The 24,576-nt window shown below is 47.7% G+C and overlaps 1 protein-coding gene across 7 annotated transcripts in view; it reads right to left on the bottom strand.

Moving 5' to 3' along the window:
- RAD51B (RAD51 paralog B) overlaps nucleotides 1-24,576 on the bottom strand; it is a 647,202-nt gene that overhangs the window by 49,178 nt on the left and 573,448 nt on the right. Inside the window, exon 11 of one of the 7 annotated variants that reach the window (XM_046006990.1) lies at nucleotides 21,419-21,842. The exons of the other annotated variants lie outside the window; for them this stretch is intronic. Within the exon in view, the coding sequence (XP_045862946.1) occupies nucleotides 21,802-21,842 (41 nt within the window). The 3' untranslated portion in view covers nucleotides 21,419-21,801. Of the gene's footprint in view, nucleotides 1-21,418; nucleotides 21,843-24,576 lie in introns of those variants that run through there. 7 annotated transcript variants of the gene reach the window in all.

Genomic DNA, 24,576 nt, shown 5'->3' with positions numbered 1-24,576 from the left:
CCTGAAGCCCTCCGTCTAGTCCCTGTTCATCCATTTTGGAAAGAATGCCAGCTGGTTAAACCAGCAGTTCTGGAAAGTTCTCATCTCAGTTCTCCCCAGCACTGCTGGGCAACCCATTTCCTCGACACATTCCCCCTCTACCTAAATACCTCCCAGGCCTCCACATTAGTATCCCCCTCCACCCTCCCTTCAAACCCATTCCCAGGAAGAAGAAAAGAACTTTCCCATCCCTTTGAGGAGAGCACAGTGGAAATGGCTTTGCTCTGCTGCATCCACTTCACGGTCTCCTGGGAAGGTGAGCTGCAGGCAGGGGGGCAGGGCATGAGGCCAGCAGGGTGGGCTGAGGCTGTCCAGTCCAGGCAGCACCAACATAGCACTCAGGGCAGGGCCTTTTCACAGGTTCCCTCACTCCCCGGAAACAGCATGGAGGATGACCGACCCTAGAATGTTCCCTGGCAGACACCGCCGTGCAGTCTGAGAGAAGTGCACTAAAGGTGTCTACACGGGACCCTGTCGTGCCCTGAATGAGACTTCTCGCTGTTTCTCAGGTTGCCAGGGAAGAGAGTGGACACAAGGAAGCCCCGAATAGGCATTGAGAGGCCAACACGTAGGAACTTCAGCTTCCAAGGGGCTGGGTGTCCCCCAGACTGCCGGGAGCACGGAGCTTGGAGGTGGCCTGTTCAGTCTGTTTGCTCTTTCAGAAGTGTGCTAGGGAAGCCAGTAGGTATTGTTTCCCCGAAAGGTAGGCACTCATCAGGTGGGTGGTCCTAGCATTTGCCCTGGGCTTTGATTCCCTCCCTGTTCTTTTCAGGACCACTAGGAGGGGGGTTAGTTCCCCCGGCCCAGCAGCACTGAGGGGTTGGCCGCACCATGCCCCAGTGCTGGGTTTTCCCACAGGCCCCCGCTGCCCTTGCCCCTCCAGAAAGCCCTGGGCGGCACGTGGGGGGTGGAGGGGGGAGCAGGGCTGCAGCTGTGTGCCCCCCCATCCCCCCGCCTGCAGCAGGCTTTGATCAGTTCTCATGGGGGCTGTGTGCAGCCTGACCTCCCATCTCCAGTGCCTCTCAGGTGGAAAGTTCTGTTCAGCCTGTCTGTGGCTTCAAAGGCTCTCCCTCCTTCAGGCTGGGATGAGACTGATAATGGTTCTCAGTTTGCTGTCCTGTGATCTCCCAGCAGCCCCCATCCTTCCATTGACAGGCTTCTGCTTGTTTGCTTGGGCTGCTTTGGCCGAACTCAAACCACCTTTCTGGTTGAGGAAGCACATTGACATCCTCCCCCATTGAGGCGCCTTTGATGGCTCAGACGTGGCCTCCAGCCCAGACAAAGGTGACCGGGCCACCGCAGCTGGGCACCTGGTGAATCAGACTCTGGGCGTCGGGCAGGGCAGCCGTTGGAGAGAGGCAAAGGACTCCCTCAGCCCGCAGCGTTAGGGAGGACCGCTCAGCTCCGCCCTTCCCGCCCCAAGGCCCCCGTAGCTTTCTGCCCCAGCTCCCCGCAGGAATCCAGCTGTGGCGACTGAGATGTGCGCCACCCGCACCCATGTCTGGACCTGGCTCCGTGTTGGAGAGGCCTCGAGGCCCGCAGATGCCAGTTTCCCAAGAACCCAAGCTATTCGCTGTCTTGAGCCGCAGGCACCAGGCCAGCCAAATTCGGGAAGTTCCTTTTAGGGCCTATTATTTCCAATGGCTGTGGCCTTCTGGCCTTGGTTCTCAGCCCAAGGGGTAAACAACAGCTGAGCGGCCACTCCGGGGCCCACTTCCAGCGCCCTTCCCACCCCCACCGCTGACTCTGAGCCTGGGCCTCCCAGCCCCCTGCCCAGGGTGAAAGGACAAGGCCTGGGTGACCCAGGTGGCTGTCAGCGAGTCTGGGCAGGATCGCCGCCTCACCAGAGGTCCAGGGGGCCTCAGAGCAACGCATTGAGCCTCCCCGTGTGAGGGGTTAGGCTGCACGCTGCCCTTCAGTTTCCTCATATTTAAAATGAGGGCGGCCAAGGGCAACAGGAGCGGTCAGGAGAGCATCCTTCTTCCCCAGCCTGATAGCACAGTGCTCTTCCTTCCTTTTGATCATACTCAAAACAACTGCAGCCCTAGAACAATGAGGCCGGGAGGAGGCCGGAGGGGATTTATTATGCTGTTGTCCTGTGGCACAGCCTCGCCTGACTTTATCTTGCACCGTGGTCTGCGTGGGAGGAAATCTGGCAGGCCCTTGGGTCACCTCCCTGCTCCTGCACTGCCTCCAACTCAGGACGCTGGAAGGCCCGGGAAGAAGCTGTCCCGCTAGCCCTGCCCCAGCCGAAGCAGCAGCCACAGGGAGATCAGTGCAGATCTCTTCCGAACTCTGGGACTCCGAGAAAGGCACAAGACTCCGGGTGTCGGGCCTGCCCGAGTCCATCCTGCTGGAGACAGGGCCCCAAACAGTGTCCATCCTGGGCAGACGGACGGGCTTGAGCAGAGCCTTGCTCTCCGACCAGCTTCCTCTCTCTTCTCCTGGTGGTGGTGGTGGTGGTGGGTGGGGGAGTTAGCTGGATGGGCTCTTTGTGGACTGTCCAGTGTCTCTCATGGGTCACACGGGAGAGGCCACTTGAGTAGGGGTTTCATCCACCCCCCTCCTCCTTGGCCCCTGGCCGAGTCGGGAGAAAGGCTGGGAGCCTGGGGGCTGAGAGGATCTTGATCAGTATCAGCTGGGACTAGATTTTCCTGGAATGTGGATGTTTTGCCGTCCATCTGCTATTAGCAGGATCTAACCAGGTCCTCGCCCAAACTGTACTGTCAATGGGGCTAATATTTAGAAAATAAACAAACCGTTCTCATTAGCCATTTGGGCACTGAGGGGCACCCGAACAACCGTCTTCATGAGGCTGAAATCTTCCGTAATGCTGTGGGTTCAGCACAGGTCTGGTGTCACCTTCATTCCCCAGATGACCTTGAACAGGCTACGTGACCTCTCAGAGCCTCACATTACTCATTTATAAGATGCGGACAAGAATACCGACCTCGTAGAATTGTTTTGAGAATCAAATGAGATAATGTATGTAAATCACATAGTCGGTATTAAAGGTTCTGTAGAATATGGTCGCTACTATTAACCACCATTTCAGATAGTGTGAGGCTCTGACCTGACCTCCTCAGATCCTGAGTAGCATCCTCAAGTGAGCTGTGGGCCCCGCTCTCAGCCATGAAGGGTGAATACACAAGGATCTCAGGAGGAAACAGACCTGCAGCCCAGAGCTGACAAAGTTTGCCTCAGACTCCAGCAGCAAGTCTGGGCACTGGGCGTGGTTTTCTAGATTCTCTCTCTTTCCTGTCACATCATCTCTCCATGCAGCCCCATCGTATTAGTTTCCTAAAGTGGCCACAACAAATTGTCACCAACCCGGTGTCAGAAAACAACAGAAATTTATGCCACCACAGCTTTGGAAGCCAGAAGTCCAAAACCAAGATGTCAGCAGGGCCATGCTCCCCTCAAAGGCTCTTGAGGAGAACATGTCCTTGCTTCTTCTGTCTGGTGGCTCCAACCATTCCTCAGCTTGGGGCTGCATGATTCCAGTCTCCACCTCTGTGCTCAAATGGCCTCCTCTTTTTCCTGTGTCTCTTATAAGGACACTTGTCATTGGAGTTAGAGCCCACCTGGGTAATCCAGGATGATCTTATTTCAAGATCTTTAACTTAATTACATCTGTAAAGACCTTATTCCAAAGACAGTCACATTCACAAGTTTCAAGGGTTGGGATGTAGACATCTTCTGGGGGCTGCCATTTAGCCCACCACATCCATCTGCTCTGCAAAATGTCCCATCGGATTATGACTCAAGGGTCAAGACAAAAGTCTTCACTTGTGGCTGGTGACAAGGCTCACTCATGTCCATGTTGACATCACTGGTTCTCCACTTGGTCCCAAGAAAGGGGCGTGGTCCATCTTTGAAAGGTAATCTGGCTGTTGGTTCTTTGTTTCTTGGAGGGAAGTGAAGACAAGTTCCTCTTGGCCTGTGAAAAACTGAGAAGTCTCTGTGTTCTAGGGCAGCACTTAAATCAGAACTGTGTCCCGGGGCTTCTTGCTCTTAGCCAGATACACTGGGGTTGCAAAGTCCGCTATGCCTCTGAAGGCTTATGAGGGAGCTGCGAAGACCTACTTTGAATGGTGTGTTGAGTCTCCTTCCTGCCAAGCCCACTGGAAGCATTAATTCTCCCAGTGCTCATATTCTTCCCCTTCTTCCCTTCTTCTTGCCATCCTCTTGAGGCCTTATACTCATAGAACACACCCAGGAGACCCTACCCCTCTCTTTTCTTAAAAGCCTCCTCTGGCCATCCTCCCTTCTCGGGGCCATGCTCTGAGAGCTCCCCCCCCCCCACCTTGCTCTATTTCCTTCTTTAGCCCATGTGTGGCCATAAAGATCCATGTCTAACAGAAAGGACACTGTTCCAGGGCTCCTAAGCCTCTCTCTCAGGAAGATCTTCTTTCCAAATTGCTGATGCTTCAGCTATCAGACTGTGAGAGAAGAAAGATTATCATACAGCAGTATTTTTTATTCTTCCAATCAAATGATATTTATATATAGATTTAACACAGGCCTTGACTCCTTCCAAGTGGTTTCAGGAAAGAAACCAGCTCTATGCCTGTTTCTTCTGACCAGTCCAGTTCAGTGGGGGTCTGTGGATGGCCTGGTCTTTCTCCTCCACAGTTACTATGAATAACTTTGCTTTTGTCATTTTCTCTGTAAAGGTGTTCTTCCTCATTTTGGCTCACAGATGGTAATGGGTGGCATGTGTAGAGTTCAGCCTTCACAAATATGGAAGCTCCAAACACTGGATCATGTACTAACAGAATTTCAGCTCAAGGTGGAGAGTCATTATGATCCAACAGTCTTTTGAAAATGGGGTAGTTGTGACTCCTATAAGGACAAAATCTGACCTGTGCTTCTACATTGCTGGTGGAATGCAAAATCATTCAGCCATTGAGGAAAACAGTATGGCAGCTCCTCAAAGAGTTAAATATAGATTTACTCTATGACCCTGCAAGTCTACTGTTGCGTATATCCCCAAAGAATTGAAAACAGTTCCTCAAATAGATACACATGCATGCAAGCTCATAGTAGCACTATTCAGATAGCCAAAAGGAGCAAACAGCCCAAATATCCACCAGTGGATGAATGGATAAGCAAAATGTGGTATGTCCATACAGTGGAATATTAGTCAGCCAGGAAAGAAGTGCAGTACTGAACTATGCTACAAGATGGATGAACCTCAGAAATATTCGAGTGAAAGAAGCCAGACCCAAAAGGTCACATACTGTATGTTTTTATTTACTAGAAATCTCCAGAATAGGTAAATCCATAGCGACAGAGTGGTGATTGGTAGTTTCTAGGAGTTGAGAGGAGGTGCAGGGGACGGGGATCGGGGAGCACTGACTGATGCCTGTGGGGTTTCCTTTCGGGGTGATAAAATGTTAGATACTGGTGGGGGTTGCAGTAACATTGTGAATGTACTACTTGACCCTACCTTGTTTATACTTGAACATGTTTTGTATTAGATGAATTTCACCTTGATAAAGAATACAAATGTAAAAAAAAAAAAGCCAAGTGAAAGAAAAATCTGACTTTTGTGCTCTATGCACACAACACCAGCCCCTGGTCTCACACTCACTTCACATGTCCTTCCTTCCTGGGCACACCTGTGGGCCCGTTCTCAGCGCCGGAACACCAGATTGGCTTCTGGGGCAGATTACTGTCAAGCTTGTTCTTGATCCTCCTTCTGAGGCACATCCTCTGAAATTCTATGGCTAGAGCTGAGTCTACCCAGCAGCAACCAAATGTCTGAGCGGAGAACAATGGGTGTGGGTGAGAACACCTTAACCGCCAGACTGCTATTTCCCAATATTTTGTTTCTGTGGCGGCAGCGTGGATTTTCTAAGCAAGAGTAAGAGGTTTGTACATTTCCCTGTCTTTAAGAATTTCTACAGACTAGGAAGGCGAAGAACCCAAGCGACAGGATACCTAGAAAAAGAGAATCAAGGCCTGTGTGAAGCCCACCCAGGGGTCTCTTCGAAAATATTGTTTGTTGAAGTTATGGGGGAAGAAAGTTCATGCTCCCATTGTATTTGTTCCAACCTCATTTAAGGAACAGGAAGGGACCTTTTCATTTGGTGTTTCCAGAACAGAGAAGATTTGGGACTTTAAGGTGAAAAGCGCCTATCAAAGGAACTGGGGCCAAGGGGACTTCCCAATATTAAGGGATAGAACGTTGGAAGTCTGAAAACTGAGCTGTCATTCATCTGGGCCACTGGCTGGAGTAGTCAGAGGGGCCCAGTGCCTGTCCTGACAGCATTGGCAGCCCTGTGAGGAAGTGGGGCTCCCGTACTGCGGGTATCGTGGCCATAGTGCTCATGCTCAGTCCGGAGCCCCCAGAATCAATGCCCAAGGTGATAGGGAACGCCCCCCAGGGGTCGGTGACATCTGAGCCCAGAATTGTAGGAAGATTGAGACAGGGGACCTGCCTACAGGCAAAGAAGCACGGCAGCTGCTTGGCATATCTGGGGAAGTTGGTGTGTGATTCCCAGGAAGAGGGCCGCACGCTGGAACATGTAGGAAAGGCCGGGAGTGACTGAGAGGTTGTCGTTGGAGAGGTGGGGAAGAGCATGGGTTCCAGGAGGACCCCGGAGGCTTTAGCTGGATTGATGACCTTTCATTTCTTAAGCTGGGTGTTGGTGCAGGGAAACTCCTTATGCCTTTTTGTACGGATGAAATTGTTTCAACGACTTTCAATCTCTGTGGGAAAGCCTGTGGCCCGCTGTGGCTCAGTAGCCCTTGCAAGCCTCGAGCTTCACAGCTTCCCATTGCTGGGGCACGAAAGCTGTTATTTTGTTACTCCCTTTGCCAAGGTCTCCCAGGCAACACCTCCACAGAAAAAGCAGGACAGAGAGCTTGACCCTCCCAGCCCTGGGGCGTGCAGTTCCTGGAACTGACTGTTTCCCATCTAGGGAAGTGGGAAGAGAGAGGAAGGAGTCTAAGCCCCATTTTGTGTCCTCGGGGACAGCTTATATGCCCCTCGATGGACACTGCCCCAAGTTCTTTTTCAAGTGAATTTCCCTTCAGCTACACTGTTTGCTTTTCCTGCCAGCGCATCCTGCCCCCTCCGGAGTGGTCCCGAGGAGGAGACCCAGCCCCTGCCTTCCTGGTGTGCAGAGCTTAGAACAAGAGCCCTCTGCCCATCGGACATCCTTACCATTTCCAGCTATTGAGTGTAATCAGGTGTGCCAGGATCTGATTTCAAAGCCCAAATCCAAGGGGCTCGGAGAAATCCTTTCTCCCTGGTGCTCCAGCGGGAGACAAAGGGGACTGAACAAACAGGATATGCTGAAGCTGCAGAGAGCACGGCCCCAGCAAGACAGCCGGGCCGGCCAGGCGGGAGGCAGGGTTGGACCGGACAGCCCCGGAGCTGGGGCCGTGGCATGCGCAGTTGATCATGTCCCAGAGAGAGAGAAGTAAGGAGCTGGACAGGAGGAATAGACCAGAGGATCCCTCTGACAGCTTCTCCGGAGAATGGTTCCTTAGGGATAGTCACGCTCTTGCAGGGTCTGGGGAGTTACCGGGTTCCTGCCTACTGGAAAATTCTGACTTGGGCCATTTACCTTGCAGAAGCTGTTAGCATTTCTAGAAATTATGAGGTGGGAGAGAAGCGAAACTCAGGGATCTACAAGCAAGTCAGGGCTGATGTGGGGTATAGTTGTGGGGGAAGACACATCGGTCACAGCCCCATATTTGGATCCTGGTGATTCCGTGTGTCTCTGTCCCTATTTCTGTCTCTTTTACTCCAGACTCTGATTGCTGGGCTTGGGAACTTATATCTGGTGAACTCTCTCAATCATGAACTTGACAAAAGAGTCCAAAGTCATCCTGGAGAACAGAACCCTTCTTAGGAGGGTAGTTCCTCCTCTCCTTCCTACTGCCCAGTTTTATATGGGAGAAATCAGAGTTTAAAATAATATTCATTGGGGGGGGGCGCCTGGGTGGCTCAGTGGGTTAAGCCTCTGCCTTCGGCTCAGGTCGTGATCTCAGGGTCTTGGGATCGAGTCCCGCATCGCGCTCTCTGCTCAGCGGGGAGCTTGCTTCTCCTCTCTCTCTGCCTGCCTCTCTGCCTACTTGTGATCTATCTCTCTGTCAAATAAATAAATAACATCTTTAAAAAATAATAATAATAATATTCATCGGGCACCTGCATGGCTTAGCTTGTTAAGCCTTTGCCTTCAGCTCAGGTCATGATCCCAGGGGCCTGGGATTAAGCCCCGCATCAGGGTCCCTGCTCAGTGGAGAGTCTGCTTCTCCTTCTCCCTCTGCTACTCCCCCTGTTACTGCTCTCTCTGTCAAATAAATAAAATCTTTACAAAATAAAATAATATTTATCAAGACCAGATTTGAAAGCAAACAAAGGTCATCGAAGGCAACAAGAGTAGGAAGCCACTTATGCTGGAAGGGGAGAAGCTTCTGGGGTTAGCCTCACCCCCCTGACCAATGGTGGAACTTAATGGTATCTGCCCCCAGTTCACCATCTTTCAGAGATATGGTCACTGGCGCTTTCAATCAGGGGTAGTTGGAATATTGCTACAGGTACCCCTGGTTCTTCCAGGCCCTGGGGGACACACCTCACATTCTTTGGATGAGGCAGGAAGGACTGATGTCCTCCAGGACACAGGGTGGTCCCACACAACTGGAGAACTACGCCAGCCTTTTACTAATAGAGCAACACTGGTGGAATTGGTTGTTTCTGACACTCAACTCAACCCTGAACCTGTCCCACTTAGAGTCTTTGAACATAAACCCTACAGAAAGGGTATCTGAGAGGGAGTAGCAGATTCTAAAGGTCACTGTTGGCTCTAGATGAAATAAAAAGCACCCAGAAAATGAAAACCTGTTTAACATCTATAGCCCATCGTTGTCTCTAAAGCAACTCTGAAATAAACTCAGAAGTTTCCAAGAGACATTTTAATCTGGCATAAAACATTGGATTTATGGAGATGCATCGGTTTATGGAGGGGCTGATGTTCTGAGACCTGGGGATTCAGAGACTGCCTCTCAGATAAAATAGGTCTGGCCATATACTAAGTTGCTTTGCCCCATGTGGTATAAATAGTTGGCATTTGCCAAGAAGGGCTAAGAAAGAAAATCACAGCTTGGAGGGGTATATGGAAGGCACAATGGACATGCCAGTTAGAAATGATTTCTGTTTATGTAGAGACAACACGATCAGAGCTTTTCCTTTAGTTAGGTGGCCAGAGTGAAAACTGGGAGGAGGGGGGAATTCCTCAGGGGGAATTCTAGCTACATTAAATGAACTAACGAGGGCCCGTTTGGGAGCAGGGGGAAACTGGCAGACACATCCAGATATTTCTTAAAGGGAGAGACTTGAGGAATCCATCACTCCGCTCATCAGCAAACGACCTTCCCGAAGAATTTGAATTCTAGAGAGACCTCGAGCACAAAACTGCAATGTCTTTCAGAACTTGATCTGTGATTCAAGATGAACTGCTGCTAACTCTGGGGTTACTCAGGTCGGGGGTCGGGGTGGGAACGACAAGGCTCATTCATCAAAAGGTGGCAGGAGAGCCCTCCAGGTGGTAACTGAATGAAGGGAGAAGGTGAGCCCAGGTGGAGAAGAGAAAGCCAGGAAGAAAAGAAATACCCTTTCTCTCATCTCCTGGTGTGGCCAGGAGATAGATCTGCTTGAGGGAAGCCCAGGGGGCTGGTCTAACCCGAATTCTCGCTCAGAACCAGAGGGACTGGAGATCGTTTGAGTAGAACTGAAATCCTTCCTCTGCCATTCACGAGTTGTCTGACATTAAACAAGCTACCTAACCTGAAATTTGGCCCCTCACTTGTAGGATGGGGTTAATGGTACCTGCCTCAGAGGGCTGTTAGGGAAACAAGTGAGCATTTATTGAGCACCTTATATGTGCCAGACCTGGTGTCAGATACTGGAGAGACCATGGTGAAAGGGCTGACAGATTCACGAGATCACTTGTGTAGTGAACTGGGTGCAGACCCTGACTAGCATATAGTAGCTGATCAACAAAGTCCTTGTCAGTGTTTTCCAGCCTAAGATGATTATAGTCATCCTGTGTGGGATGAAGAGAAGGCAGACAGGCAAGGTGTTGCCGAGTAGTGATGGTGGAGCTGAGACTTGAATGACAGCAAGGATCTTTGCCCCCTCCCCCCAGACCCTTTCCACTCTACCAACTGGGCATCTGCTGTGTGCAAACGGTTTTGCCAGGCCCTTGGGCCTGACATGACACAGCACTTTGTAGCTTCAAACTGGCTTTCCATGTCAGAACAAATGTCAGCAGTTTTCAAATTTTTCCTTGGAGCAAGTTATTCCATGGAGATCCTGCAGGGATGTTGGGAGAGATTTTGAATTCATATTCCCTACGACTAGAGCAGTCCTTCTTCTATTGGTTTTATAGCCTAAGAAAAAGCCAACTATTTACTGAGTGTCCTTGATGTGCGTGACCCTGGTCTGCTGCTTTAGAGTACTCAGTGAGCAAGTCCGCGATGACTGGCCTCCAGAGCTTATACTGTAGCAGGAAAGACACACAGGGACGGGTAGACACACTGAGTTATTTATTATGTTGCATGGTGATGTGTGCTTTGGGAGAGGAAACGTAGAACAGGATGGGGTAAGGGGAGTGGGCTGCAATTTAAACAAGGGAGGTCTCACAGAGAGGTGACATTTTGGCAAAAAGTTAGAGGTAAGGGAGTCATGCCACTATCTGGGAATGGAGGTGAGGGCATCAGCTATGGGACTGTCCGGAGGGAACAGGATCCCACAAGGAGTTCAAAGTACAAAGTCCATGAAAGGAAGCATGTTTGATGACAAGAGGGAAAGCACAGAGAACAGGTGACCATACCCGGTGAGCAAGGGGGAGCGACAGGAGATGGGATGGCAGGTGCTGGTGGGCACATTGGGTTCTAAGGGACAGTGGAGAGACTCTGCTTTCAGTCTGAATAAAAGGGAGCCACTTCAGAGATTTGAGCAGAGGAATAGCATGATCAAATTTAAGTCTTACAACTACGGAATGGGTCACTGCATTAACCCAGGTTCAGGCCACCGGTGAAGGTTGGAAAACCACCCATTTATTTACACGGTCATCCCCATGGCCCCTTGGAGCAAAGACTGGGCAGATTACATCTATGCCCATTTTACACATTGGGAAAGTATGACTCAGGGGGTTCACAGGGATCCTCTGAGGGCACACAGCTGGAATGTGGTGGGCTAGGGATTGAAGACCTGTGGCCTCTCATGACTTGGTCTTGGATGGACTGCAGTCACTCCACTGTCCGCCTGTCTCTCATGTCCTTGAGAACTGCCTCAGTGCAGACAGAAGACCACCCACGTTTTACTTGGTTTTTCAAAATTGGTATTTTATTTACTAAAGTTACATATTAAAAAACTCAGTTGTCCCTTAGGGTTTAAAGTTCACCTTTACAAATCTTATTTTACTCTAGTTATAAATCACAGATGCTCAAGAAAAGCTTGTGGCGTCCTTACATTTCAAAAGCCTCTTCCCTGCCTTATGCTTTAACAATGAACCCAATACACTCCACCTAGTACATCGCACAACATGTATCCCACGGTAAATCATGCCAGAAAGGAAGAGAGAGCCCTGTTGGAGGTCTGGGCCAGACGTGACCGTGACCCCAGGCCTTGGTGGGGGGGCAGACTTCCTGCCAGGCACCCTGTTGCTGGCCAGGGTACCATGACAGAAGATTCAAGAGGCACCTGGATACAGGAAGAAAAGGAAAGGCTTTCTCTTCCTCTATTTCTTGTCTCCCTTTTTTACCCTTACTCTGGAGAAGCTTTGTGAGGGCAAAGTCTAAGGATGCTAAGCAGAGGCTCAAGGGGCAGCTTCCCAGCATAGACTCTTCAAGCCCCTCTCTCCTTCTGTCCACTGTCTACACCCCCTACCCCGCCCTCAGTGCATTGCCGCTTTTCTAACTCCTCTGCCCTCCTTCTGCCTCCCATGACTCCAGTCTTTCCCGGTCACCCTCCCTCCTGCTGCCTTCCTCCCCTCCCCTCCCCCTCCCCTCCCTTCTTCGGGCCTTGTGAGCTCTCCGCCCTCCCCCTCCCTGCGTGTCCTTCCAAACCCACACTCTTTGTTGCTGAATTCAAGGTTCTCAATACAATAAAGCTTTGATGATTAGCCCCGATTGAGAAGGAATGTCAGCTTAAATTAATGAAGGGTCTGAATAATAGAATTTTAAAGCAAAGTTTAGTTGCTTTCACATTTGTAAGACATCCTTTCCACAGGGAGAAGCCTTCTCATTCAAATGCAGTAAAAGCTAATGCTGAGAAATGGGGCAATATGTCTTAGAGACTCTTTTAAATGCTTTAACAGAAAGGGCCCCCTATAATTGGCATATACTTTCTTTGAATCTGAGTGTTTCTGCTCCTAAAACCTTTCATTTTTAGCAGGCAACATTTCTTTTTATCACTAATTTCACTAGGCTTCTCTCAGATCTCCCACAGTTTCAACTCCGGAATTCTTTATGACAGAGACATTTCCACATGGTAGGCCTCTAAGCATTTTTAATGTTCAACTTCACAACCAATACATGATCACGTTCTTGTTTGAAAAAAATTGAAACCTTAGAAATAACAATAAGTGATAGCCTTATAAATAATACAAGAATTCATGTCCCAGTTTATATCACTTCAAGGTGGTAACAATGTATGATCTATAGCAAACTTGATCCCGCACAAAAATCCCTTTTCAGGGGTCCCATCCAAAGGGGAACCACCTACATCTGACTGGGTCTTGATTTCTTGCAAAAATAAGGCATCCCTGAGGTAGGTAAAGCCTCACGCTTTTCCATCTCTCCCATTCAGTACGACTGATGCCTTGATCCATTCCTATTTCCGTACTGCCGCATTCCACCCCTGAAAGGAGCACTCACCAAGATGAAACGAATACGGCAAATGGCAACCATGATTAAGTCTAGATAACGGTACTTGGGTGTTCAGTATGCTATTTTCTCTACTTTCCTGAATGCTTTAACTTTTCATAATAATAAAAGAAAGACTTACCAAATGCTAATAGCAAAACAGCCAAATAATCCTTGGAAGAGAAAGAAACTGGTTCTAGTTAATGCTGTCCTCCTCTTCATAGGGATTCCCAGCCCAGCATCGGGCAAGGCTGAGCCTCACTTACAGGTACAGTAACAGAAGAAGTGCATGGTGTACTTCTTGGCAATGTGCCCACATCTGTAAGCCCTTTCATATATTTTCTTCTTTTTCTTTGGGGGATAGGTAAGGCAAATGTTGTTCCCATTTTCCAGATGAGGAAACAAAAGATTTGGTGACACTAGCTAATAATGCTGGCTCTGTTGCTGCTTTCTTACTGGGGCAGCAGGCACTGTTCTAGGCACCCGGCACTGTTCTAGGCATCCACAGGTATTAACTAATTTTATCATTACAACAACTCGGAGTCCCATGTGTAAGCTGCTCAAGATTGCAAAACTAAGTAGTGGGCTGGAATACGAGCCCAGGCAGCGTACTCGTGAGCTAGAACTCTTAAATGCCTCCATCCTTATGTGATGGCATGACAGATGTCTTTCTAGTGGTCCAGGAATGGAACTCTGACAGCCTCCAGGCTTCACTCAGACTGGAAATGTGCTGATTTGGCCCATCCAGTGTTTTACAATGTTTGCATTAATTGCTATAATTTAAAAATGTATTTAAAGAAAGATTTCATCGGAAAATCCAGATTTCTTGTTCTCTTGAAAAGTCAGACATACTGACATTAGGCTGGCATCCCACAACGTGGTAATTGGCTGGAACTGAGTATACATGGCCCCTGTAGGCAGGGCACACTCTTTCTAATTTGCCCATTCCCCACTATTCCCTATTATTGCACCTGGCCTCTTCTTGCAACTCTGTTACCTAATGTGAGCATTTGAGGTTGCAATCCCTGCACTGTAAAAATCTACACCCCCAAAGAAGTAGACTGTAATGTCCATCCTGGTGGTATCAACACGCTGCCTAAGTCATAGATTCATCCATCTGTCTATCCATCCAACCATCTCTTCATGTATCCAAACATCCATCTTTTCGCTCTGCCTACCTTAGCCACCCTCCCTACCTAGCTCAGCCATTCTCAAACTGACTGTACAGAATCCCATCTGCCATTTCCTGACCAGTATCTACTCTTCTCCTGCTCAGAAGGGCAGCGTCGGAGGATGGGAGATGATCTGTTGAGGAGAAGTTATGGCAGCTCTTATGGACTGAGCAGTGTTGCCCCCCCCTCCCCCGCTACCACCACCAAATTCATATGTTGACGACTTAACCCCCAATAGACTGTGCTTGGAGATGGGCCTTTAAAGGGAGGCAATTAGGATTAAATGAAGTCATAAGAACAGGATCCTAATCCAAGAAGACTGGTGTCATAAGAAGAGGAAGAGACGCTCAGAACCCACACATATGAGGAACCACAGGAGGATACTGTGAGGAGAGAGGACTCGGGAGAAACCAAACCAACTGGCACTTTGATCTTAGACTTTCAGACTCCAGAAGTGTGATAAAATAAATTTCTGTTCTTTAAGCTATTTTGTGTGGTATTCTGTAATGGCAGCTTTAGCAGACTAATAGAGCAGGAAACCATTTTTCACGTGTCCCCCACCTTCCCTTCCACCTCCTCAGCCCTCAGTCCTTTTCCCCTGCACAGACTCATCACCTGACACCCAAAGCCATTTGGACTAGTTACTAAGAGAAGTCGTCAGCAATCCCAGTTAAGAAGGTCTGCTATTTCTCCAGCGGTGTAAACATAACCATTGGGATGGGCCGGGAGGGTGGGGAGAGTGTGGGAAGTTGTCACTAAAGAATTCTGTCAGTGAGATGCACTCAGGACATTTCACTAAATCCTGTGTACCTGAAATAGGGAGATGCTGCCTGAGTGCACAGCATAAGGGGACCCTGGAGCTGAGATGTGGACATGGAAAGTATTAGTAAAACCTAGAATGGCTTAAGGAACATTGAGAGGCACAAGTCCATCCAGCTAGTTGGCTGGTTTTAACAAGTTGGTTTTTTTCCTGGACAGTCTGAGTCCAGCTTAGACAGTGATGGTCAGAATAATTACTGCAAAATTGGCTTCATCCTCAGGCTTCCTATGGGTTTCCTCCAGGTGTTCTCGTTAGAGAGGCTTATGTTATTAACACAAAGATAGGTGGTTGCTGATTAACCCCAGAAGGGCCTCGAGGACTGGGAGAAAGCCAAACTGGCTTCTGCTCCATCTCTGCAACAGCTTTCAAGCTGTTAGAGTGGTAATGACTGTGGAGTTGGACGGTGGTATTGGAGAGAGATGCTGGACAAACCCCAGATGGGTTTTCAGATCCCAGGGGACAGACAACGGCAATAGATTTCAACCTCAGATCCTAAATGGAATGAGCAGAGATCTGGATGTCATCCAGAGGAACTGGCTCTAGAATCCCAGAGCATCAGGTTTAGAAACACCGTCAGAGAGACCTTCCCCGCCATCATAGGCTCCTAGGGAAACTGCACTTTTGGTCAGTAGATAAAAGCTGGAACAAGGTTTGACGAATGATTTAATCAACACTGACATACCCAGAGCTCAGGAAAGGATAGGGAAATCCAGGGCTGTTTAGACTTGCCTCTAATTCACTTCTAGCCTCACAGCCACTGAAAAGAATACAGAGATGCTGACATTTGAATGTAGGTGTCTGGGGTTGGCCTTTTAACCAGCTGATATGGTATAAAGGCAATGGTCTCTACTGAGTAAAAGGCTAAGCCCAGTGTCGTAATTCAATTCTCTCCCAGTCCTCTCCTTGATGTGTGAATTCACACAATGCATCATTTCTCTGACTCAGATGAAACAGGGCAACGCCATGCATGACCAGTCCTCTAAAAATATCAGGGAGATTTGTGAAAACTGCCAGTGAAGAGCTTTGGGCATACTGGGAGAACATGACTGGCAAAGACCTTATCTACATAGACTCCTTCCCTTGTGTTCTAAACCATATTTTGAAAGTAAATTGCTTGGGACTGGATATTCGAGACTCTGGGACCAGGGCTCCATGAGGCCTGAGGGTGGGGGCCTGGGGAAATGCAGAAGTCTTAGACGGGACCTAGGGATCCTTGCAGGGGTCAGAAAAAGCTCTGGGGGATTAGCAGAGCCAGACTATCTTCTTGCTCTGCTCCATCTGGGTCCCTTGATGGAAGTTTCTCATGCTTCTGCTGATGTTTGATTTTGGGGGAAAGGGAAACTGTTCCAAAGATCAAGAGAAAGAGGAAAGGTACCTGAGTCCCATGGTGGGAATGGGATTTTTTTTGGCTGAGAAAGGATTTTATTTCCATCCCTCCTTCCATGCCTTTCTCCAATCTTCCTTATATTCTCAAATACATTTTAAGAGCTCTTCCTCCCCACTTGCTAGTCCTAAACCTCTGTGATCGCACACTTCAACAGGGTGAGAGGCAGGATGCTGGATCAGGAATTGGTGGGTGAGCAGTGATAGGAGCCTGGGCTGTGTGTGCTTGGAGAGCAGGCCTACAGTGATGATATGGGGGGACGAAGAAGCAAGAGAGAATGAGTACCTGCAGCGATCCCATTAAGGGTTCAAAGAGCCCACTAAGGGCCATCACGTCCTCAGCCCCTCAAAGACCCTCTGAAGGAAGCTGCCTTGCCCCACCTTCTGCAACTTGGGCAGACATGCTTGCAGCTCATCCCTCAGCCCACAGCTGACTGGCTGGCTAGTGACCAATGATGTTCTCTCAGACAGAACAATAAGATAGATGAGCCTGAGCCAATGAGATTGTCTCTTAGGAATTTTAACTAAGAATACCAAGGAAAGAAGCCAATGGGAACTGAACTTGAAAGGCTGAGGTATATAAGGAGGAGCTCAAGACCCCAGGATGGGCCACATGCAAGCTGAAGTTTTGAGTAGGCAGGATCCACTGTCTATAGGGCATGTCTGCTGGGACATGAGTGCTACAGGTGGAAATGCAGAGGGAAGCAGAGACTCAGAGCCTCTGAGGTAATAAATCCCCAGGGCTGCTTCTTCTCCTAAAGGCTTTGCAATTCCAGGCTACTTATACCCTTAAAAATACCTGTTCCTCTTTATCTGAAGTAACTGAGACTCTTCTCAATGAAGAGAGCCCAACTATAACCAATAGTTCTGTGAAGGTAAGCTGACATGGAATTATCTGAAGACATTTGCTTTGGGGAGAATGAGCAGGCTAATTCCCTTAGCAAACACGGCTACTGCCATTGCTTACTTGGAAGCATCTTGTGTATTTGAGATCAGGTTTTAGGCAGGAAATAGTGTGTCCTAAATTCTCCCTTTATTCTTATGATATCAGGGTAGGCCAAGACTATGTTTGAATCCTGAAGAAAGGAGGTCTTGGCATCTATAAAAAGTGGGCTGGTCTGAGAGAGCTAAGTCCTTTTTAAGTTACTAAGATCCAGGTCTACAAATCTCTTAGAAGAAAGCTTTGAAACCATGACTTTTTACCTAGTTACAAGGAGCAAAGAGGTGTGGCAGCCATGTTGGTTCACCAGTGGGATCTCGTGAATCATTTCTCATCTCCAATTTCAGGGCTTAGGAGGGCTAAACTGGAAGGAAAACTGAGAGCAGCTCTTGTCAATATGAGACCTCATCTATTATGTCCACAGCCTGCTGGAAATGTCCCCCGGCAAGGCTGCCATCAGCACTTGACTGAAAACACATGGAAACAGCCCACTCAGAGCAGGAATTCATTATTGGAAGAATAATAAGGGAAAGTTCCCCCCCCCCCCCTCCTCTCTCTCTCTCTCTGCCGGGAGAGCTGCTTTCTGGAAAAGTCACAGGGCTTAGAGGGAATTTGAATCATGTCTGGTAATAAGGGGAGGAATGGAGGAGAAAGGGCATGTTTCCAGAAGCCCTTTCATACAAAGTATGATGGTTATGAGCAACTCAAAATTAGCTGTTCCATCTTAGATGTATTATTGAAATCAGACCATGGCTCCCTTTAACCCCTTATCCTTTCCTAAGGTTATTATTGTCTGATAGCTCCAAGGGAAAAGTACCCAGAGTTAACTGGTTTTCTGTGGCTACTCCTCTCTTTCAAAATGGTTGTCTAGAGACTAAAAATGGGCTAAAAAAACTATTTGGTCTTCTTTCCCCAGCACTAGCCCATAAGTTTTCGGTACATACTGGGTGATCCAAGGAAAGGTATGTGCAAGGGATGAGTGTGAACGAAGGAGATATGTGCCAGCTCACTGGTTAAAGCATTATGTGGCAGACATCACAAGTGCTCACTAATATCTAGTTCTCCTTCCCTTCCAAATACAGGGGAGGTTTGTGTTTCCTACCTCCTTGGAGCTGGGTGTGGATGCATGACCGCTTGGCCAAGACAGCAGAAGCGATATGTGTCAATTCTTGGGGAAAGCACTTAATTACCAGTGTAGTCTTTCTCTCTCTTCCCCTACTGTGGCAATTGATGATGATACTGAAATGGAATACCGAGTTGTCATATGGAGGACAGCATCCCGAGAGAGTCTCTCAGATGCACAGACTTTAAGTCACCAAGATTTTGGGGGTTGTTTGTTTAGGCAGCAAAACAAAGTCCATCCTGACTTATGCCCACTATTGATTGGTCTACCCTCTTCCCAGATCTGTTTGGAGTTTCTGGAGAACTTGGGCTCCATCTGAACACTGTGCTTACTGAAATTCAGAGAGGTAGACAAGGTGCTTTCTCTCACAATTAGGATATTCTTTTGAGGATTGCAATGGGCTCCCTCCTTCCATTTGAGCAAAAGAGGCCTCTGTTGAATTCTGTAGTAGAATAAAGAAAACACTTTCCTAGCCATAGGACAAAAGTGATGGTGACAATACTGAAATCAAAGCTCAAAAAAAAAAAAAAAAAAAAAAAGACAATCCCAAGGGGATCTAAGATCACACTTTTAAGGTCAGAATCTGATATTTTGTACTTGCTCTTGCCTTCATTCCCATTTCCTCCTTACCTAATCCTCATTCTCTATCTCCAGAGTTCTCATTTGGCTCTCCCAATTTTGCCCAGATCATCTTTTAAATCCTGTCCCTGAGCAGTAACCTTGCTTACAACATACAAGACCCAATGCATAGGAGTCTGCACTTCTGGGTTAGTCCAGAAATGTTTACTCTGTGGGCTGACAGGGACCACTTCTGAATCCTCACTAGGATTGCTGCACATTGACAGAGTAGCTTAGAGGTCAGCACAATTAGGGAAACAAACAATACAAGATACCTCACTACCTCTCATGGGAGGTACCAGATTGGCTGCTTATCAGCTCATGAAAACCACCTGTGTCTTCTTTCTTGTGAACATTTCCTGGGGCAACTTTCCTGAGCACATCTCCTAATCTTTCATCATGGTGGAAAGGGAAAGAGGTAGTAATGGGTCTCTACTAAATTCTCAGCACACTGTACAGGCTTTCTGCAGCCTCTCCTCCCAGGGGAAGATCAAACCACTGATGTTGCTGTTGGTGATTCTTCAGAAAATATGGAGTTCCTATTCCGTGCACAGTATGGCACTGAGTACTTTAGTGAACTGAAGATGACGAGAAGTTGTCACAGATGTGAACAGAAGTACTACATGGGTGAGGGGTGAGAGAGGAAGAAGCATGGCTGAGTGGGTTCGAATCCACCTTCTGTCACTTTCTAGCAAGAAAGTGAACTTTTGCCTAATTCCTCATCTGCGTAGGAGGAATGATGTGAAGTCCTACTTTGTGAGACTGTTAGGATCAGGTAAGCTTATGCATATATAGTGCGTGTCGGACATGCAGCAATACTTAATAAATACTGGCAAGATGCAAAAATGGCACGTAGGTCCTGTCCTGGCAGCGTGGTGTGCTGTGAAAAGCCCTGTTGAAACTTGGAGCGAGAGAGCGCGGGACTGATTCGTCAGTCACTGGGTGTAGAGCACCATCTTAGGGTTTCCTGGGGTCAAAAAAATGGGCTCAAGGAGGAAGACATCTAATCATTGCCATTTGGGATGGGGAGACGACTTCCTTGTACCTCTCTCAGACACTGCTGAGTGCCCTGTTTTAATGTGTGAACTGTTGAGCTTTTGTCTCCTGGTGGGCAGTGAAAGCGGAGAGAGACCGAATTAAGAGTTACAGAGAATAAAACATCTTTTGCAACTTCTCAAAGAGTCCCTCGATGTTTGAAATTAGTCACTTCATGTAGTAAGAACTCATAGGAAATGTACATTTAATCAGCCGCAAAAACTCGGCTTGGTTTTCACAAATGTTCTATTGAAGACCACAAGTTCCCAAAATGCATCTCACTTCAAGGGAGACAAATGACCACAGTCTGGAAAGTCTGCCTCCCCGACCTCTTCCAGATCTACCAAAACCCTCCCTGCCTTCCAATGGCCAGCACATGGTTTGCTCTCCAGGAATACCTTCCCTGATTCGCTCCAGCTGGATAAAATGTTCCCAGTCTTGCCCTTGCAGCATGCGGCTTGGATGAACATCTATCATCTCATTTATTTTATTCTGTTTTACATTATAGTTAGTGGTATATGGTCTTTTCCATTTCTCACAATATAGTTCTTGAGGACGGGACACATATCCCGATCTTGTGAGCTGCACCGCAGCGTCTGGTGAGGGCTCAACAAACACTGAGCTGTTAAAACACTGAGTCATTCACTCACTCTTCACTAATCCGGACCTACTTTGTGCCCAGCATTCTGCGGGGCACTGACGGGAAACACGAGCTAGGATAAGACCTGACAGCAGCCTCCAAAGCATTTAAAAACCTCTGGAGGGGGAGCAGCTCCAAAGCCATTCTAGAGAGGACAGCTTGGGGGACACTAACAACTTGGGTTAGAGAGGTTCCCCCATACCAAAGGCCGGGAAGATCTGATGCCTGCCTTTGAAGGAGCTGAAGCCCCTAGGCCTTGCACTGAACCCAGTCTTGAGGCTTTGGTTGGAAACTTCATGGCAGTAGGAGGGAGTGGGCTGGGTGTTCTGCTGGAAACAACTAAATTACCCTATGGGTCACCAGTTGGTTTATTTGCTAATTGACTGGCCCAGCTTTGGGCTTTAAATCTAAAGAAATCATTTCATCCTTTATTAAATACTGCATGAATCTCACTCTTTGTCCTGCAGGGGCTGTACACAATATACTAGTGAAACTTGAATTTACACCACAATAGTCATGCCACTAATGACCTTCCAAATGCCACTAATACCAGACATGTCCCGCTTCTCAGTTGGATCCGAACCTGTCAGTGAATTCTGAGCCCATCGACCTCCCTCTGACACAAGAGCAGACCCCCACACCCCTGCCCGCCTCCAGCCTCCCCATCTTTCCATGATTTAATTTCTGAATCAGTAACTCTTTGGAGACCCCAATTCCTTTACACCCACTCTCTTTATATGGTGGACAATACTTTATTCGGAAATGTTCCCTCCTGTAATTACAAATCCTGTTAGTCATCCTCCTCCTCTCCCCAGGGGGATTGTGGGCTTTAATTAATTAACGTGGCTGAACCGCTTTGAGGTGCCTGGTTGAAAGGTGCTATGTAAGTGCAAATTATTATTATTATGGCTGTTGACATCCCATGGCGGCAAAGCCTTCAGCCCCATGCATCTACAGACCTGAACAAAGGCTTCTTCATCCTCACCTTCCCTGCTAGGTCTGAGATGGCTGGCTCAATGGTATGGAGGCAAATCTGTTACCATCTCAACATCAATCAACTAATTAATCCCCATTATGCTGGCTTCCGTTTCCTTCTTCCAAGCAGCACCATCCTGTTTCATTTCACAAATCGTGTGCCCAGCAGCTCTAGACAACGGTCATAGTGTGTCCCTGTGGCCTCTGTTGGCCTAAAGGAATTAAAAAAAAAGGGGGGGGGGAGAGAAAATGCATTTGGAAAAAAGAAGTGTTACCATGAAATACACTAACTTCCTCACTAATAGTCTAAATAAAACTTTCCTTCCAGCTGTAGTCCCCTTACATACATGTATACCTTCCTGTTACCTAGGGAGCCAACAGCCTCAGAAAGAAGAGACCCCCAGAAACACAGCATAGGTGTGGGGTAAAGTCTTGCAGTCATGGTTTGACTGCTGAGAGCTGCAGACAAAAGCCCTTTCCGGGCTGGGTGGGAAGAGGTCATCCAGAGAAGTGGGAGCCCCTCTTTGGCTTCCTCCACTAGCTCCAGGTTTCCCCTGAGAAAGCCAGCTGCCATCTGTAGCCAGGAAGTCCTCACAAAGACAGGGGTCCATGATTTAGATGTTTTGTGCTGCACCTAGCAAACCTCGGCCCTTAACAAATGCCCAGTACTTCCACTGTGATGGTAGCCATTGAAAGCAGCACTGTGGGGGAGACGTGGCCTCTTGAAGGGACGCTGCTGACCAAAATGCTCCTTACAAGGTTGTGCCTCAGACCCTTTGTTAGCATGGACGTGGGCGAGCCTCAGGGGGTCATGTCTTCATCTGCCTCCATTTATCCTCCCTATTGAAGGGCTCCTTCAGGACATCGGTCAGTCTCTGTGGGAAGTGATTTGGAGGGCAACAAAAGAACTTGGGCCCTTTGGGGGGCCTTCAGAATTCAGTAAACATCTGGACACGGAAGGCCAGGTTCTCAAGCAGTCTAGCTGGGGACGTCAAAAGAGAGAAAAAGCTGTGTGTGCAGTGCAAGCTCTTAGTTCTGTGGTGACATTTGTGGGAGAAAAACATAGCCACCCCAGTAGGTAGATAGGAAGATTTTTCAAAAGCTCCTCTATTTGTCAGTTTTTGTGAGGGCGGAGTACTGTTTGTCAGCTCTTGGGGCATGTGCGAGGAAGTAGAAGTTTCGCATGGCTGGGGAGCAGCACGTGATGGATGTTCCGATTCTCAGTGCACGATGAATAACCCGCGGTTGCACAAGCCTATCCTAGGAGTTGTTGTTAAGCATTTCTGTTATCCCTGAGGTTTGGAAAACACTTTCTAGTCAAGGTGACTTGTTAGATTCTCATCAAGAGCACATTTTAATTGACCAAAAAATGAAGTACTGAGGCTAAGGGATTTACATTTCATCACATGGTGAAATTCAGGATCTGAACTCTTGACTCTCAACATTCCCTTTATTATTGAATCAATCCATTAGAACACATTAGTCAGCATGATTCAACATTAGTCACATGGCACTAATCAGCATTCCCCAGGGTTCCCAAATCTATCCTCAAACAGAGAAAGAAACTGGCCTCTATCAAGAGACAATGGAATGCCATTTTCATCAGTATTCAGGGGCTGACGTCCAATTCAATCCCCCTGCCCCCACCCCCTACTCTCAGGAACCTTCTTAAGTCATCCATTTGGATTGATTCTATTTCCTTTATCCATATAACATTATTTGAACCTCAATAATAGGTGTCACAGTTTGCCTTTGATTAAACTTATTTTGCTTTTGAGCTAGTTAGACTCTGAGTTACTAAGAGAGAAGGACCATTCCCCCCCACCCCACACCCCAGGCTTACATCCCCTGAACACTGTGGTTTACAAACAACAGACACCTCAACAAATACCCACTGAACTGAACTCACTGAAATAGAGCTTAAGTCATATTCCAGAAAGAACACCAAGTCCTTTTGGAAGAAGTTATCAAAGAAAATCAACAACCTGAATTGATTTAACATCTTTTAGTATTATTACCTGGGCATTTTCACAAATGCAAATTGTTAGCTCTGCGAAGATAGCCAAATGGTTTCCAGGTGCTAAAAGAGTGTGGACCCAGTCTAACTATAGTCCAGGCCTTGAAATAAACTGACATTTTGTTCCATGTGTAAAAAAAAATGTGGAGACAGGAAAAAACATTTTTTGGGGAAAATGTGTTTAGTCTATGACTTTGGACCCAAATTCATACCTTGCTTTGTGCTATAAGCACAAGTAGCTCTTGTTCAAGTATCTTTCTTGTATAGTATATAATAGCAAAACACATACTAAAGTTTCTGCTTGAGAGAGGTTCTGTTATGGGTATAGGACCAAGATTTTTGGTGTTCATCCTTGGTGTCATTACTGATTGTGATACCCTACTTCTCTGCTCTAGATTCTCCAAAGAGGGCGCTGATAGCATTTTTAACATACAATATTTACAACACAAAATTTATGTTGCATTTCAACATTATGCTATAAACCCAACCCTAGGGTCTGTACTATTGCACCCTGGGGTCTAATCTCTGCAGCTGGGCTCCTCTGAAAAGGATGTATCCCTGAATGTTCATCCCCCCTTCTCTCTCATGGTAAAAGAACTCCCAGAATTTAGCTGGGAATATGGATACCCAGATAAACAACTGCATTTTTCAGTCTTTCTTCCCATACATCTACAGATTGGCCAACATGATATAAGCAAAAGCAATGTGTGTAACTTCCAATTAATATCCCTAAAAGAAGGAGGATGCCCTTTCCTTTAACCATCATTCTCTACTCCATACAAATTCTGCTACAAAGTCTGGATGGAGGTCATGATGCAGAGCCATTGTGGACCATGATAAAAAGGGCAACATCCTAGGTGTGATGGGGCAACAAGCTAAGATCCTGGGTCCTTAGACAAACATGTGGGATGAGCTGCTGTTTCTAACTC

This window comes from Meles meles, chromosome 6 (genome assembly GCF_922984935.1).
Source record: "Meles meles chromosome 6, mMelMel3.1 paternal haplotype, whole genome shotgun sequence".
Classification (NCBI taxonomy): Eukaryota; Metazoa; Chordata; class Mammalia; order Carnivora; family Mustelidae; genus Meles; species Meles meles.
Note: the sequence above shows the minus strand (reverse complement) of the source record. Positions and strands in the feature narration are given on the sequence as shown.